The sequence below is a fragment of the Etheostoma spectabile genome, unplaced genomic scaffold, assembly GCF_008692095.1.
Source record: "Etheostoma spectabile isolate EspeVRDwgs_2016 unplaced genomic scaffold, UIUC_Espe_1.0 scaffold00004243, whole genome shotgun sequence".
Classification (NCBI taxonomy): domain Eukaryota; kingdom Metazoa; phylum Chordata; class Actinopteri; order Perciformes; family Percidae; genus Etheostoma; species Etheostoma spectabile.
In genome coordinates this window covers 92,645-107,500 of record NW_022603125.1, presented here as the reverse complement: position 1 = coordinate 107,500, position 14,856 = coordinate 92,645, and the positions used below count along the sequence as shown (strand labels likewise).

Genomic DNA, 14,856 nt, shown 5'->3' with positions numbered 1-14,856 from the left:
TGAAGAGGACTGGGTTTACAGGTCCGTCATAGACTGGAACAATCTTCCAGTCGGGAGTCGGGACCACAAGGGAAAAACTGGTTTAAAGAAAGACTTAGACTACATTTGTTTTCAATATCATAATATTGTCTGGATTGGTTGAGTGAGGTTGTATCATGTGCTATATTATATTTAGTGTGTTAGTACTTTTTGCATTGTCAGTTTTGTTTGTGAATTTCTATATGATATATTTGTGAGTAATTTTTTGGGTTGTATTTATTGTCTTTTGGATGTATTGTTTGGACCCCAGGAAGACTAGCTGGCGTCTAGCTGGCGTCAGCTAATGGGGATCCTTTGAAATAAACAAATAAACACACACATTCACCGACACACACACACAGATACACACACCGACAGACATACCCACACGGTCACACACACACACACACAGTCACCGACAGACACGCACGCCCGCCCGCCCACACACACACACACACAAACACCGACAAACATACCCACACGGTCACACACACACAGTCACCGACAGACACGCACGCCCGCACGCCCGCCCGCCCCGCCCGCACCACACACACACACACACACACACACACACCGACAAACATACCCACACAGTCACCGACAGACGCGCACGCCCGCCCACACACACACACACACACCGACAGACGCGCACGCGCGCCCACACACACACACACATTCACCGACAGACACGCACACAGATACACACACACACACACACACACACACACACACACACACACCGACAGACGCGCACGCGCGCCCACACACACCGACAGACACACACAGAGAGACACATAGCATACACCAACACACACACACACACACCACACACACACACACACACACACACACACACCGACAGACACACACAGAGAGACACATAGCATACACCAACACACACACACAGACACACAGACACACACACACACCTAAGGACAATTTAGGCTACTTTATACATTTTTTATTTTTTTAAAGCTATTAGAAGTGTAAGGGTTTTGTAAGAGGGGATGTTCCAGGTAAACACAGCAGGTAGACCTACCGGTCCGGTGGAGCACAGAAGCGGAGGACGGTTCAGGTTTGGGGGGGGGGGGGGACTTTAACGGCTCTAGTGGTACTAACGGCTATGAGGGGGGGGGATGGGGGGATACGTCACCTGCATCAGCCATCACCATATTAAATAAGTTAATTTAAACAGAACTTCTAACCTTTACCAGTGTCTTTTTAATATTAAGTTAATATATAAATAAAACTTGTTTCTTTTAAGTCACGAGCTTTACACAAAACAGAAAGAAATAAGTTAAACAATATTTATTCATAATAACCATAATAATTACTAATGGCATTATTACAGATAAACTTTCAAAGAGATTTTAATACTTTACATTATATCATTTTAGATTTTATAAATATTCTAGGATGTATTTTAAATCTTTTATTAATTCATAATTGTGTGGCCCTTTTTAACTAAGCACTGATCTCATTTTTAATGGTATGTACTTTTATCCTTAGGGGGAAGTAATTCAGACAGTATTTTAGAACTTTTAAATGTTTTCAATTACTTTTGTTAAATTATGATTTTAATATATTTAAATATAATTTTACATATTGTGACAACAGGTATTTTATTTTTATCAATTTATATATCTCTTACCTTCTCTTTCTATATGTATAGATTTTATTTAATTATTCGGTAGCGTCTCGGGGAGGAGACCTATTTAAAGTTTGATGTCCCCTCTGTCCGTCCTGTGGTTCTTCCCTGCTCTGAATATTCAGACTTCTTTCAAACAGCTTTTATAGAACCAACCAGGTTTTTTAAGGTTAAGTGGTTTATTCACACCAGTGGTCCCCTTGTGCCCGGGGTTTTTACCCAAACCTAACCGTATCAAATTGAAATTGGACATTTTTAAAAACGACACCCATGCGGTGCTGTCCAAAACTAGTTTCCATCCCAAACACACGTTTGCAGGATTAGTGAAAACAACTTCCTCCAGAAGAGAAGACTTTAAAGTGGCCACTAAGCCGCTGTTTGCAGCATTGACCACTAGGGGGAACTCTGGGAACCGAGAGTTCCCAGGTTCAGAGGGAACTCAGGGACTCGGTTCCCAGGTTCAGAAGGGAACTCTGGGAACCGAGAGTTCCCAGGTTCGGAGGGTACTCTGGGACTCGGTTCCCAGGTTCAGAGGGAACTCTGCGAACCGAGAGTTCCCAGGTTCGGAGGGAACTCTGGGACTCGGTTCCCAGGTTCAGAGGAGCCGATATGATTCACACACATGGGGTTACATATTAGTCAAAGAGTAAATAAAACATCTTAAGGAGGAAAAGTTGAATGTTGAAAACATTTCCCAGTAAACTTGAAACATGAGAAAACCAAACAGCGAAATGTTTTCCATGTCAGATTTATTATTATGTAACAGTCCAACATCACAACGGAGCTGCAGCTCAAACACAAGACAAAGGAAAACTGAAAATATGAAGGATGTCGTTAGTAAAAGCAGGAAATAAAATCTGGTTCACGTCTTTAGAAATATTAAAAGAAAGAGATGAACACTGGGAGTCGTTAGATGAGCTGGGAACTCTACGTTAAACAAGGTCTAGAGTTCCTGTCCTCTGGCAACAGATGATGTCACAGCCTGAACAAACCAGAGCATGCTGGGAGAAAACGTATTATATCGACACAGAACTGTTGAAAAGTGTTCGGCTCAAAAGAAACCCCCCCCCCCCCCCACTTTCACCCTTATCCTCCCCCGTCTCCCCCCATCACCCCCTCCCATCTCTACTTGTGCCCCTTGCTGGTCTTGAAGGACACCTGCAGGACCTTGTCCCCCAGCCGGTACCCATTGAGGCTGTGGATCGCCATGGCGGCCTCCTCGTAGTTCGTCATGGTAACGAAGCCGAAGCCTTTGCACTTGTTGGTGTTGAAGTCGCGGATGACCTTGACGTTGACGACGGCGCCGAAGGGGCCGAACATCTGCCAGAGGATGGCCTCGTCGGCGTCCTGGCCCAGGTTGTAGATGAAGATGCACCAGCCGGCCGAGGCGCTGCCCGAGACTCCGCCCCCCCCGCCCATGTGGTCCACGCTCATCGGCGAAAACCTAGACCAAGACAGGAAGTACGGGACAGGAAGTGGCTTAAAGATCAACAACCTGAACGTGTCGATTTGACTGCTCAGATGTCTCGTTCAGGGACTCGCTGTAACAGACTACACAGATGTCTCGTTCAGGGACTCGCTGTAACAGACTACACAGATGTCTCATTCAGGGACTCGCTGTAACAGACTACACAGATGTCTCATTCAGGGACTCGCTGTAACAGACCACACAGATGTCTCATTCAGGGACTCGCTGTAACAGACCACACAGATGTCTCATTCAGGGACTCGCTGTAACAGACTACACAGATGTCTCATTCAGGGACTCGCTGTAACAGACTACACAGATGTCTCATTCAGGGACTCGCTGTAACAGACTACACAGATGTCTCATTCAGGGACTCGCTGTAACAGACTACACAGATGTCTCATTCAGGGACTCGCTGTAACAGACTACACAGATGTCTCATTCAGGGACTCGCTGTAACAGACTACACAGATGTCTCATTCAGGGACCCGCTGTAACAGACTACACAGATGTCTCATTCAGGGACTCTAATATATTTGGATAATTACTTCATCGTCATGATCATCATAATAATAATAATAATAAATATGAGACCATTTGATTCCCTCTCACCTGAACCTCTGCGCCTGGTGGTGCACGGGGCCTCCGAAGCGCCGTGATTGGCCGTGGTACATCTGTGACATCATCTGGGAGTTCCGGGCCTGATTGGGGTTGGCAGCAAACTTGACTGTGATTGGCTCGGAGCAGCCGGGGGGTGTGTGCCCGTTGAGGTGTTTGACGGCGTCTTCGGCCTCCGACCTCTTGTCGAATCGGATGAACGCCACGCCCCTGGACAGACCTGTCAGCCAATCAGAACACAGGTGAGCAGGGAGGAACCGCTGCATGGGTTTGGGTTATGGAGGGGGTGGGGGGTTAAAGGGGGTGAACGGAGGTTAAAGATGGATATTAATGTGTAAAGATTCCAGTTTCTACTTAAAACATCATCTTCTTACTTTCTTTTATAGGTTGGAGAGACACCTGCTAGGGTATCTGGGTTGTGATTGGTGGTATCCTGTGTATCTGGGCTGTGATTGGTGGTATCCTGTGTATCTGGGCTGTGATTGGTGGTATCCTGTGTATCTGGGCTGTGATTGGTGGTATCCTGTGTATCTGGGCTGTGATTGGTGATATCCTATGTATCTGGGCTGTGATTGGTGATATCCTGTGTATCTGAGCTGTGATTGGTGGTATCCTGTGTATCTAGGCTGTGATTGGTGATATCCTGTGTATCTGGGCTGTGATTGGTGATATCCTGTGTATCTGGGCTGTGATTGGTGGTATCCTGTGTATCTGGGCTGTGATTGGTGATATCCTGTGTATCTGGGCTGTGATTGGTGGTATCCTGTGTATCTGAGCTGTGATTGGTGGTATCCTGTGTATCTGAGCTGTGATTGGTTGTATCGGGTGTATCTGGGCTGTGATTGGTGGTATCGGGTGTATCTGGGCTGTGATTGGTGGTATCCTGTGTATCTGGGCTGTGATTGGTGGTATCCTGTGTATCTGGGCTGTGATTGGTGGTATCCTGTGTATCTGGGCTGTGATTGGTGGTATCGGGTGTATCTGGGCTGTGATTGGTGGTATCGGGTGTATCTGGGCTGTGATTGGTGGTATCGGGTGTATCTGGGCTGTGATTGGTGGTATCGGGTGTATCTGGGCTGTGATTGGTGGTATCGGGTGTATCTGGGCTGTGATTGGTGGTATCCTGTGTATCTGGGCTGTGATTGGTGGTATCCTGTGTATCTGGGCTGTGATTGGTGGTATCCTGTTTATCTGGGCTGTGATTGGTGGTATCCTGTGTATCTGAGCTGTGATTGGTGGTATCCTGTGTATCTGGGCTGTGATTGGTGGTATCGGGTGTATCTGGGCTGTGATTGGTGATATCCACTGTATCTGGGCTGTGATTGGCCAGTACCTGAGGCCTGGTCCACTAGGACTCTGGAGTTGATGATGTGGCCGAAGCGCGTGAACATGTCCTCCAGGTCGGGCTGACTCAGCGTCCGCGGCAGCCCGCTGATGTACAGGTTAGCATCTTTAATCGTGTCAGAACTCGGCCGCGCGAAGGAAACCTGCGACAGGAAACAGGAAGTGGATCAGTCGCTCGGCTGCACACTCACTCAGACACGAAGAACAAGCACTCAGCAAAACAAAAGTTACAGCCAGTGTTTAAAGAAAATCATTTAAATATCTCTTAAATATTCAATAAAACAAAAACAAAATACATTATTCAGATTTCTCCCAAATAAAATATGAACAAAAAGACAAAATAAAAGCATCAAAACAGGATCATTTGGCACTTTGTTAAAATAAAAGCATAAATGTATGAAAAGAAAAGCTGGGACTGTCTCTCTGAAGGAAAGATGAAGAGCAGAAATACCTTCTGGAGAAGAGGAACGGGAACATAACACACGTTACCTTGATAGTTTTAGACTGTAGCCTCAGGCCATTGAGCGTACTGATTGCCCTCTCTGCATCACTAGCGTTAACAAAGTTAACAAAGCCGTAACCTAAACTGTGGCCTAGAGAAACACAAAGGAAAACAACAAAATAAAGGAGAAAACTGTGTGTTACAGCCGCCACACGGAAACAAAACTCTGCACACATCGTTCTGAACAAATCCAGAAGAATCCCGACCGCTGAGGCCGAGTGACACCTCCTGTCGCTGGCTTAGTCAGAGTGACACCTCCTGTCGCTGGCTTAGTCAGAGTGACACCTCCTGTCGTTGGCTTAGTCAGAGTGACACCTCCTGTCGTTGGCTTAGTCAGAGTGACACCTCCTGTCGTTGGCTTAGTCAGAGTGACACCTCCTGTCGTTGGCTTAGTCAGAGGGACACCTCCTGTCGTTGGCTTAGTCAGAGGGACACCTCCTGTCGTTGGCTTAGTCAGAGGGACACCTGCTGTCGTCCGTTGGCTTAGTCAGAGTGACACCTCCTGTCGTTGGCTTAGTCAGAGTGACACCTCCTGTCGCTGGCTTAGTCAGAGTGACACCTCCTGTCGTTGGCTTAGTCAGAGGGACACCTGCTGTCGTCCGTTGGCTTAGTCAGAGTGACACCTCCTGTCGTTGGCTTAGTCAGAGTGACACCTCCTGTCGTTGGCTTAGTCTGGCTTAGTCAGAGTGACACCTCCTGTCGTTGGCTTAGTCAGAGTGACACCTCCTGTCGTTGGCTTAGTCAGAGTGACACCTCCTGTCGTTGGCTTAGTCAGAGTGACACCTCCTGTCGTTGGCTTAGTCAGAGTGACACCTCCTGTCGTTGGCTTAGTCAGAGTGACACCTCCTGTCGTTGGCTTAGTCAGAGGGACACCTGCTGTCGTTGGCTTAGTCTGGCTTAGTCAGAGTGACACCTCCTGTCGTTGGCTTAGTCAGAGTGACACCTCCTGTCGTTGGCTTAGTCAGAGTGACACCTCCTGTCGTTGGCTTAGTCAGAGTGACACCTCCTGTCGTTGGCTTAGTCTGGCTTAGTCAGAGTGACACCTCCTGTCGTTGGCTTAGTCAGAGTGACACCTCCTGTCGTTGGCTTAGTCAGAGTGACACCTCCTGTCGTTATCACAGATGGGAAAATAACCAAGTTTAGGGTCAGTGAAGCTGACTGATTATGAAGCTTACGCTGAATCTACAGTAGGACAGGGTTACAAAAACTCAAATACCTTCAAAGGAACTAAGGACTACAAACAGGAGCGCTCACTCTGAGGAACTAAGGACTACAAACAGGAGCGCTCACTCTGAGGAAACATTCAGAACAGGAAGTGTAGTCGGCAGTTTTCTCGATTTGTTCAGAACGAGAAGTTCTAACATTGTTATTAAAGTTTTACAGACATTTTCAAAACCTGGGAAATAAATAAAAATCAGTTGAAACATCTGGAAATCATTAGATTAAAAACAAAAACAACTTCTTCTGGGGCCGGGCAATACGGGGAAGGGTTTGACTTTAATATTTTATAAAATATATCTTCATCTACTGAGAAACAGCTGATGAATTATTCAAAGTTAGTTTTCATCTGTTAAATGTACTGTAAGATTATAATATGTGTCATATAACAGAAGACCGTTTTATAGTACAGGCCAAAAGTTCTGACCACCTTCTCCTCCAAGGAGATCCTTTATCTTCAGGACTATTTCCATTGTAGATTATCACTGAAGGCATCAAAACTAGGAACGAACACATGTGGATTTATGATTTTAACTGAAAACACGTCTTATATTCTAGTTTCTTCAAAGTACTTCAAAGCCTATTGGACGACTGGTAGAATTCATATTATGGCAAGAACCAATCAGCTAAGAGAAGAGAAACGAGGTCATCGTTACTTTATGAAGTGAAGGGCAGTCGGTCCGGGAAACTGGGAAAACCCTGAATGAAGTGGAGCCACAGAAACCATCAAGCACTACAACAAAACTGGCTCACATGAGGACCCCCCAGGAAAGGAAGACCAAGAGTCCCCCATCATGGTCCAATAGCAGCTAGGAAACCACTGCTAAGGAGAGGAAACAAGGCTAGGACACCACGGCTAAGGAGAGGAAACAAGGCTAGGACACCACGGCTAAGGAGAGGAAACAAGGCTAGGAAACCACGGCTAAGGAGAGGAAACAAGGCTAGGAAACCACGGCTAAAGAGAGGAAACAAGGCTAGGAAACCACAGCTAAAGAGAGGAAACGAGGCTAGGAAACCACGGCTAAGGAGAGGAAACAAGGCTAGGACACCACGGCTAAGGAGAGGAAACAAGGCTAGGAAACCACAGCTAAAGAGAGGAAACAAGGCTAGGAAACCACGGCTAAGGAGAGGAAACAAGGCTAGGACACCACGGCTAAGGAGAGGAAACAAGGCTAGGAAACCACGGCTAAGGAGAGGAAACAAGGCTAGGAAACCACGGCTAAGGAGAGGAAACAAGGCTAGGAAACCACAGCTAAAGAGAGGAAACAAGGCTAGGAAACCACTGCTAAGGAGAGGAAACAAGGCTAGGAAACCACGGCTAAGGAGAGGAAACCAGGCTAGGAAACCACGGCTAAGGAGAGGAAACAAGGCTAGGAAACCACGGCTAAGGAGAGGAAACCAGGCTAGGAAACCACGGCTAAGGAGAGGAAACAAGCAGAAGAGATCTGTTTGGGCCAGAAGAAACTCTGAAGAAACTAGAATGTAAGACATGTGTTTTGTTACTTTGTTGTTAAGTCCATAATTCCTCATGTGTTCCTAGTTCTGATGCTTCAGAGATGATCTACAACGGAAACAGTCCTGAAGATAAAGGATCTCATTGGAGGAGAAGGGGGTCAGAACTTTTGGCCTGTTTTTTATATATATATAAATAAAGATATATAATCTCTGTATCGCCCGTCCACATGTTAATACCTGAAATCAGCAAACTTGATATGTGAAAATAAATAAAATGTTACAACAGTGCAGAAAAGAAATCAGATAAAGTTTAGACAAAAACACAGTTGTCAATTAAAAAAATACCAGAGATTAAAAAAACATTTCATTATGAAAAGAAAAATCATCTGTGAATAAAACCATTTAAAAAGACAAGTTCATTAATAAAAATAGCTTCTGGGAGAAAAACACAGGAAATACTCAACACAGTAAAATACAACTACAGAGAATAAAACTAACACCACCAAGTATTTCTGTCAACATTACCCAAAATAACGTCTGAATAAATCATTTAAAAAAAGATTTCACTACGGAGCTTTATTAATTTCAACATTAGGAAATAAAGTAACAAAGTTATAAAGAAATAAAGTAAAGTAATAAAGTAACAAAGTAACAAAGTCCTAATCTGATGACTGTGTGTGCTGGATTAGAAATGTATTTCAACATTAGGAAATAAAGTAACAAAGTAATGAAGATATAAAGATATAAAGAAAGTAACAAAGTAATGAAGTAATAAAGATATAAAGAAAGTAACAAAGTAATAAAGATATAAAGATATAAAGAAAGTAACAAAGTAATGAAGATATAAAGATATAAAGAAAGTAACAAAGTAATGAAGATATAAAGATATAAAGAAAGTAACAAAGTAATGAAGTAATAAAGATATAAAGAAAGTAACAAAGTAATGAAGATATAAAGATATAAAGAAAGTAACAAAGTAATGAAGATATAAAGAAAGTAACAAAGTAATGAAGATATAAAGAAAGTAACAAAGTAATAAAGATATAAAGAAAGTAACAAAGTAATGAAGATATAAAGATATAAAGAAAGTAACAAAGTAATGAAGATATAAAGATATAAAGAAAGTAACAAAGTAATGAAGATATAAAGAAAGTAACAAAGTAATGAAGTAATAAAGTCCTAATCTGATGACTTCCTGTCTGTGTGCTGGATTAGAACTTTATAACTTTATTTCAACATTAGGAAATCAACTAAGTAATAAAAAAAGAAAGTAATAAAGAAAGTCCTAATCCGATGACTTCCTGTCTGTGTGACGCCGTGTCAGTGAGCAGAGAAAGTGACGCAGACGGACGCCGTTGTGCTGCTTGCTTCACATCATCATTTTAATATTAAACGTCTTTCCCGTTTATTACTATTCTCTCCTCTCTCTGAACCGAGACTATTCTCTCCTCTCTGAACCGAGACTATTCTCTCCTCTCTCTGAACCGAGACTATTCTCTCCTCTCTCTGAACCGAGACTATTCTCTCCTCTCTCTGAACCGAGACTATTCTCTCCTCTCTCTGAACAGAGACTAGTCTCTCCTCTCTCTGAACCGAGACTATTCTCCTCTCTCTGAACCGAGACTATTCTCTCCTCTCTCTGAACCGAGACTATTCTCTCCTCTCTCTGAACCGAGACTATTCTCTCCTCTCTCTGAACCGAGACTATTCTCTCCTCTCTCTGAACCGAGACTATTCTCTCCTCTCTCTGAACCGAGACTATTCTCTCCTCTCTCTGAACAGAGACTAGTCTCTCCTCTCTCTGAACCGAGACTATTCTCTCCTCTCTGAACTGAGACTATTCTCTCCTCTCTCTGAACAGAGACTATTCTCTCCTCTCTGAACCGAGACTATTCTCTCCTCTCTCTGAACCGAGACTATTCTCTCCTCTCTCTGAACTGAGACTATTCTCTCCTCTCTGAACTGAGACTATTCTCTCCTCTCTGAACTGAGACTATTCTCTCCTCTCTGAACTGAGACTATTCTCTCCTCTCTCTGAACCGAGACTATTCTCTCCTCTCTGAACAGAGACTATTCTCTCCTCTCTCTGAACTGAGACTATTCTCTCCTCTCTCTGAACCGAGACTATTCTCTCCTCTCTCTGAACTGAGACTATTCTCTCCTCTATCTGAACTGAGACCGCATCTGTCTTTGTTCAGTAGTACTATAATACTACTGCGTCTGTCTCTGTTCAGTAGTACTATAATACTACTGCATCTGTCTGTTCAGTAGTAGTATGATACTACTGCATCTGTCTCTGTTCAGTAATACTATGATACTACTGCGTCTGTCTCTGTTCAGTAGTAGTATAGTAATACTGAATCTGTCTCTGTTCAGTAGTAGTATGATACTACTGCGTCTGTCTCTGTTCAGTAGTAGTATAGTAATACTGCGTCTCTGTAAATAATAGAGTAGGTCTAGACCCACTCTATCATACTCCATCTGTAAAGTGTCTTGAGATACTCCGGTTAGGATCTGACACTAGAAATGAACTAGCCTTCATGAACTAGATGATATTTCTCTCTGTTCTGACTGGAGGACCTCATGTTGGCAGCTGTGTGTACTCCTACTACATTCAGTGACAAATACATCTGTAGTACGCTCCGTGTCTTACCGCAGTCGTACTCTGATGTCTGGTGCTCTGCAGAACTTCGGGAGGAGTTACCTGCCACTTTGTCCCGGATCAGTTTGGCCGACTCCACGTCTCCCACGCTGCTGAACAGACTGCGCAGCTCATCCTGACTCATGCTCTGGGGCAGGTAGTTCACGATGAGGTTGGTCCTGGAGTCCTCGTCCTCCATCATCTGGTCGCTGTAGCCGTTATCATACAGCTCCTAAAATACACACGTTATTACATCTGGTCGCTGTAGCAGTTATCATACAGCTCCTAAAATACACACGTGATTACATCTGGTTGCTGTAGCCGTTATCATACAGCTCCTAAAATACACACGTGATTACATCTGGTTGCTGTAGCCGTTATCATACAGCTCCTAAAATACACACGTGATTACATCTGGTTGCTGTAGCCGTTATCATACAGCTCCTAAAATACACACGTTACTACATCATCTGGTCGCTGTAGCAGTTATCATACAGCTCCTAAAATACACACGTTATTACATCATCTGGTCGCTGTAGCCGTTATCATACAGCTCCTAAAATACACACGTTACTACATCATCTGGTCGCTGTAGCTGTTATCATACAGCTCCTAAAATACACACGTTACTACATCATCTGGTCGCTGTAGCTGTTATCATACAGCTCCTAAAATACACGTTATTACATCATCTGGTCGCTGTAGCCGTTATCATACAGCTCCTAATTACACACGTTATTACATCATCTGGTCGCTGTAGCCGTTATCATACAGCTCCTAAAATACACACGTTACTACATCATCTGGTCGCTGTAGCCGTTATCATACAGCTCCTAAATACACACGTTACTACATCATCTGGTCGCTGTAGCAGTTATCATACAGCTCCTAAAATACACACGTTACTACATCATCTGGTCGCTGTAGCTGTTATCATACAGCTCCTAAAATACACACGTTACTACATCATCTGGTCGCTGTAGCTGTTATCATACAGCTCCTAAATACACACGTTACTACATCATCTGGTCGCTGTAGCAGTTATCATACAGCTCCTAAAATACACACGTTACTACATCATCTGGTCGCTGTAGCTGTTATCATACAGCTCCTAAAATACACACGTTACTACATCATCTGGTCGCTGTAGCTGTTATCATACAGCTCCTAAATACACACGTTACTACATCATCTGGTCGCTGTAGCAGTTATCATACAGCTCCTAAAAGACACACGTTATTACATCATCTGGTCGCTGTAGCCGTTATCATACAGCTCCTAAAGACACACGTTACTACATCATCTGGTCGCTGTAGCAGTTATCATACAGCTCCTAAAGACACACGTTACTACATCATCTGGTCGCTGTAGCCGTTATCATACAGCTCCTAAAGACACACGTTATTACATCTGGTCGCTGTAGCAGTTATCATACAGCTCCTAAAGACACACGTTATTACATCTGGTCGCTGTAGCCGTTATCATACAGCTCCTAAATACACACGTTATTATATCTGGTCGCTGTAGCCGTTATCATACAGCTCCTAAAATACACACGTTATTACATCTGGTCGCTGTAGCCATTATCATACAGCTCCTAAAATACACACGTTATTACATCTGGTCGCTGTAGCCATTATCATACAGCTCCTAAAATACACACGTTATTACATCTGGTCGCTGTAGCCGTTATCATACAGCTCCTAAATACACACGTTATAACATCTGGTCGCTGTAGCCGTTATCATACAGCTCCTAAATATACACGTTATTACATCTGGTCGCTGTAGTCGTTATCATACAGCTCCTAAATATACACGTTAATAATAATAATAAATACCTTTCCAGCGGCTCCTTTACAGTCTCTCACATCACTCTGAGACGTCTGAACCTCACACACCTGAAATACACACACAGACGTTACACTCACATGCAGGAGGGGGGTCTGTACATGTACAGAGTGGGGGGAGAGGGGGGCTGTAGAGGTACAGAGGTTGGGAGGGGTTGTTGAGGTATTGAGCGTGGGAGGGGCTGTAGAGGTACTGAGTGGGGGGGGGGCTGTAGAGGTACTGAGTGGGGGGGCTGCAGAGGTACAGAGGTGGGTGGGGGTGAAATGTCGTCCTGCCCCCACGTACTCCAACATGAGTTTTCTAAGTAGTTTTAAGTTATTGTCTGACTCACCTTCAGGTAGCGGATGTGACCTCGTCTCAGTGCCATGGCAACAGTGTCGTCTGTGGGTGAGGGTGGGGGGGGGGGGTAAGAAGATAATCTTTATTGTAATCTTACAACAGAATCAGATGCAATTCTCAGTAAATACAGCTGAAGAAGAAAAGCCTTTAAAGTTACTAGAAAATATATGTGAACACAAAGGACAGAAATGACAATTGTGTGTGTCTATATAGCAGTGCGTGTATGTATGTATGTATGTATGTATGTATATATATATATATATATATATATATATACATACACACACACATACATCTCTGTGTATGTGTGTGTCCTCTCTTGACATTTCCCGCGGATCGGACACTGAGCCCAGGACTGATCCGGAACAAAGCCGGGTCCTGCGGCCTGCCGACCCCGGGGAACCAGTGACCATTGGCTTGAGTTAAAAACGATGAATAATGTGAAAATACACAGCTAAAGACACGGCTAACTACCAGCTAAAGACGCAGCTAACTACCAGCTAAAGACGCAGCTAACTACCAGCTAAAGAATCAGCTAAAGACGCGGCTAACTACCAGCTAAAGACGCGGCTAACTACCAGCTAAAGACGCGGCTAACTACCAGCTAAAGACGCGGCTAACTACCAGCTAAAGACGCAGCTAACTACCAGCTAAAGACGCAGCTAACTACCAGCTAAAGACGCGGCTAACTACCAGCTAAAGACGCGGCTAACTACCAGCTAAAGACGCGGCTAACTACCAGCTAAAGACGCAGCTAACTACCAGCTAAAGACGCGGCTAACTACCAGCTAAAGACGCGGCTAACTACCAGCTAAAGACGCGGCTAACTACCAGCTAAAAACGCGGCTAACTACCAGCTTAAGACGCGGCTAAAGACGCGGCTAACTACCAGCTAAAGACGCAGCTAAAGACGCAGCTAACTACCAGCTAAAGACGCGGCTAACTACCAGCTAAAGACGCAGCTAAAGACGCGGCTAACTACCAGCTAAAGACGCAGCTAAAGACGCGGCTAACTACCAGCTAAAGACGCAGCTCACTACCAGCTAAAGACGCGGCTAACTACCAGCTAAAGACGCGGCTCACTACCAGCTAAAGACGCAGCTAAAGACGCGGCTCACTACCAGCTAAAGACGCAGCTCACTACCAGCTAAAGACGCGGCTAACTACCAGCTAAAGACGCGGCTCACTACCAGCTAAAGACGCAGCTAAAGACGCGGCTAACTACCAGCTAAAGACGCAGCTAAAGACGCGGCTAACTACCAGCTAAAGACGCGGCTCACTACCAGCTAAAGACGCAGCTCACTACCAGCTAAAGACGCAGCTCACTACCAGCGAAATAAGCAGCTCACTACCAGCGAAATAAACAGCTCACTACCAGCTAAAGACGCCGCTAACTACCAGCTTTATATAGCCACATGTTAGCCACACGTTAGTAATGCGGCTAATGGCGCTATTAGCGGGGGCTAACGCTGCTAACAGACATCTTGTTCTTACCTTTAACTGTGAGGATTAGTCTAGATGCTCTGATGTAAAGATATCTGGGACTTCGCGCCGATAATAAGCCACAAACCTCCGTTAATAGCGGGAGATTAACTGCTGCGTGCTAGCTGCTCTCCGCTTCACACAAAGGAAACAAACTCACGGCCCGCTGAGGGAAGTATCGCGAGACCACACCTCTTTTCATTTCCGGCAGACTAGACGCCTTACAGCGCATTTCTGCCTCCCACAGGGCAAACTATATCCACTTTTAGCAAG

The 14,856-nt window shown here is 44.6% G+C and overlaps 1 protein-coding gene across 2 annotated transcripts; it reads right to left on the bottom strand.

The window, feature by feature from the left end:
• Positions 1 to 2,758: 2,758 nt before the first annotated feature.
• LOC116677025 (ELAV-like protein 1) lies at positions 2,759 to 14,829 on the bottom strand. Of its 2 annotated transcripts, none has more exons than XM_032507742.1 (8): positions 14,596 to 14,829; positions 13,094 to 13,143; positions 12,753 to 12,812; positions 10,925 to 11,144; positions 5,586 to 5,689; positions 5,086 to 5,239; positions 3,747 to 3,972; positions 2,759 to 3,110 (listed from the first exon to the last, which is right to left on the bottom strand). In XM_032507742.1, the coding sequence occupies exons 2-8, from the start codon at positions 13,127 to 13,129 to the stop codon at positions 2,792 to 2,794; spliced, it is 1,119 nt and encodes a 372-aa protein (XP_032363633.1). In that variant the 5' UTR covers positions 13,130 to 13,143; positions 14,596 to 14,829; the 3' UTR covers positions 2,759 to 2,791. The 2 variants fall into 2 exon arrangements, with proteins under 2 accessions (XP_032363633.1, XP_032363634.1); XM_032507743.1 differs by having other exon boundaries at positions 10,976 to 11,144.
• Positions 14,830 to 14,856: the final 27 nt, after the last annotated feature.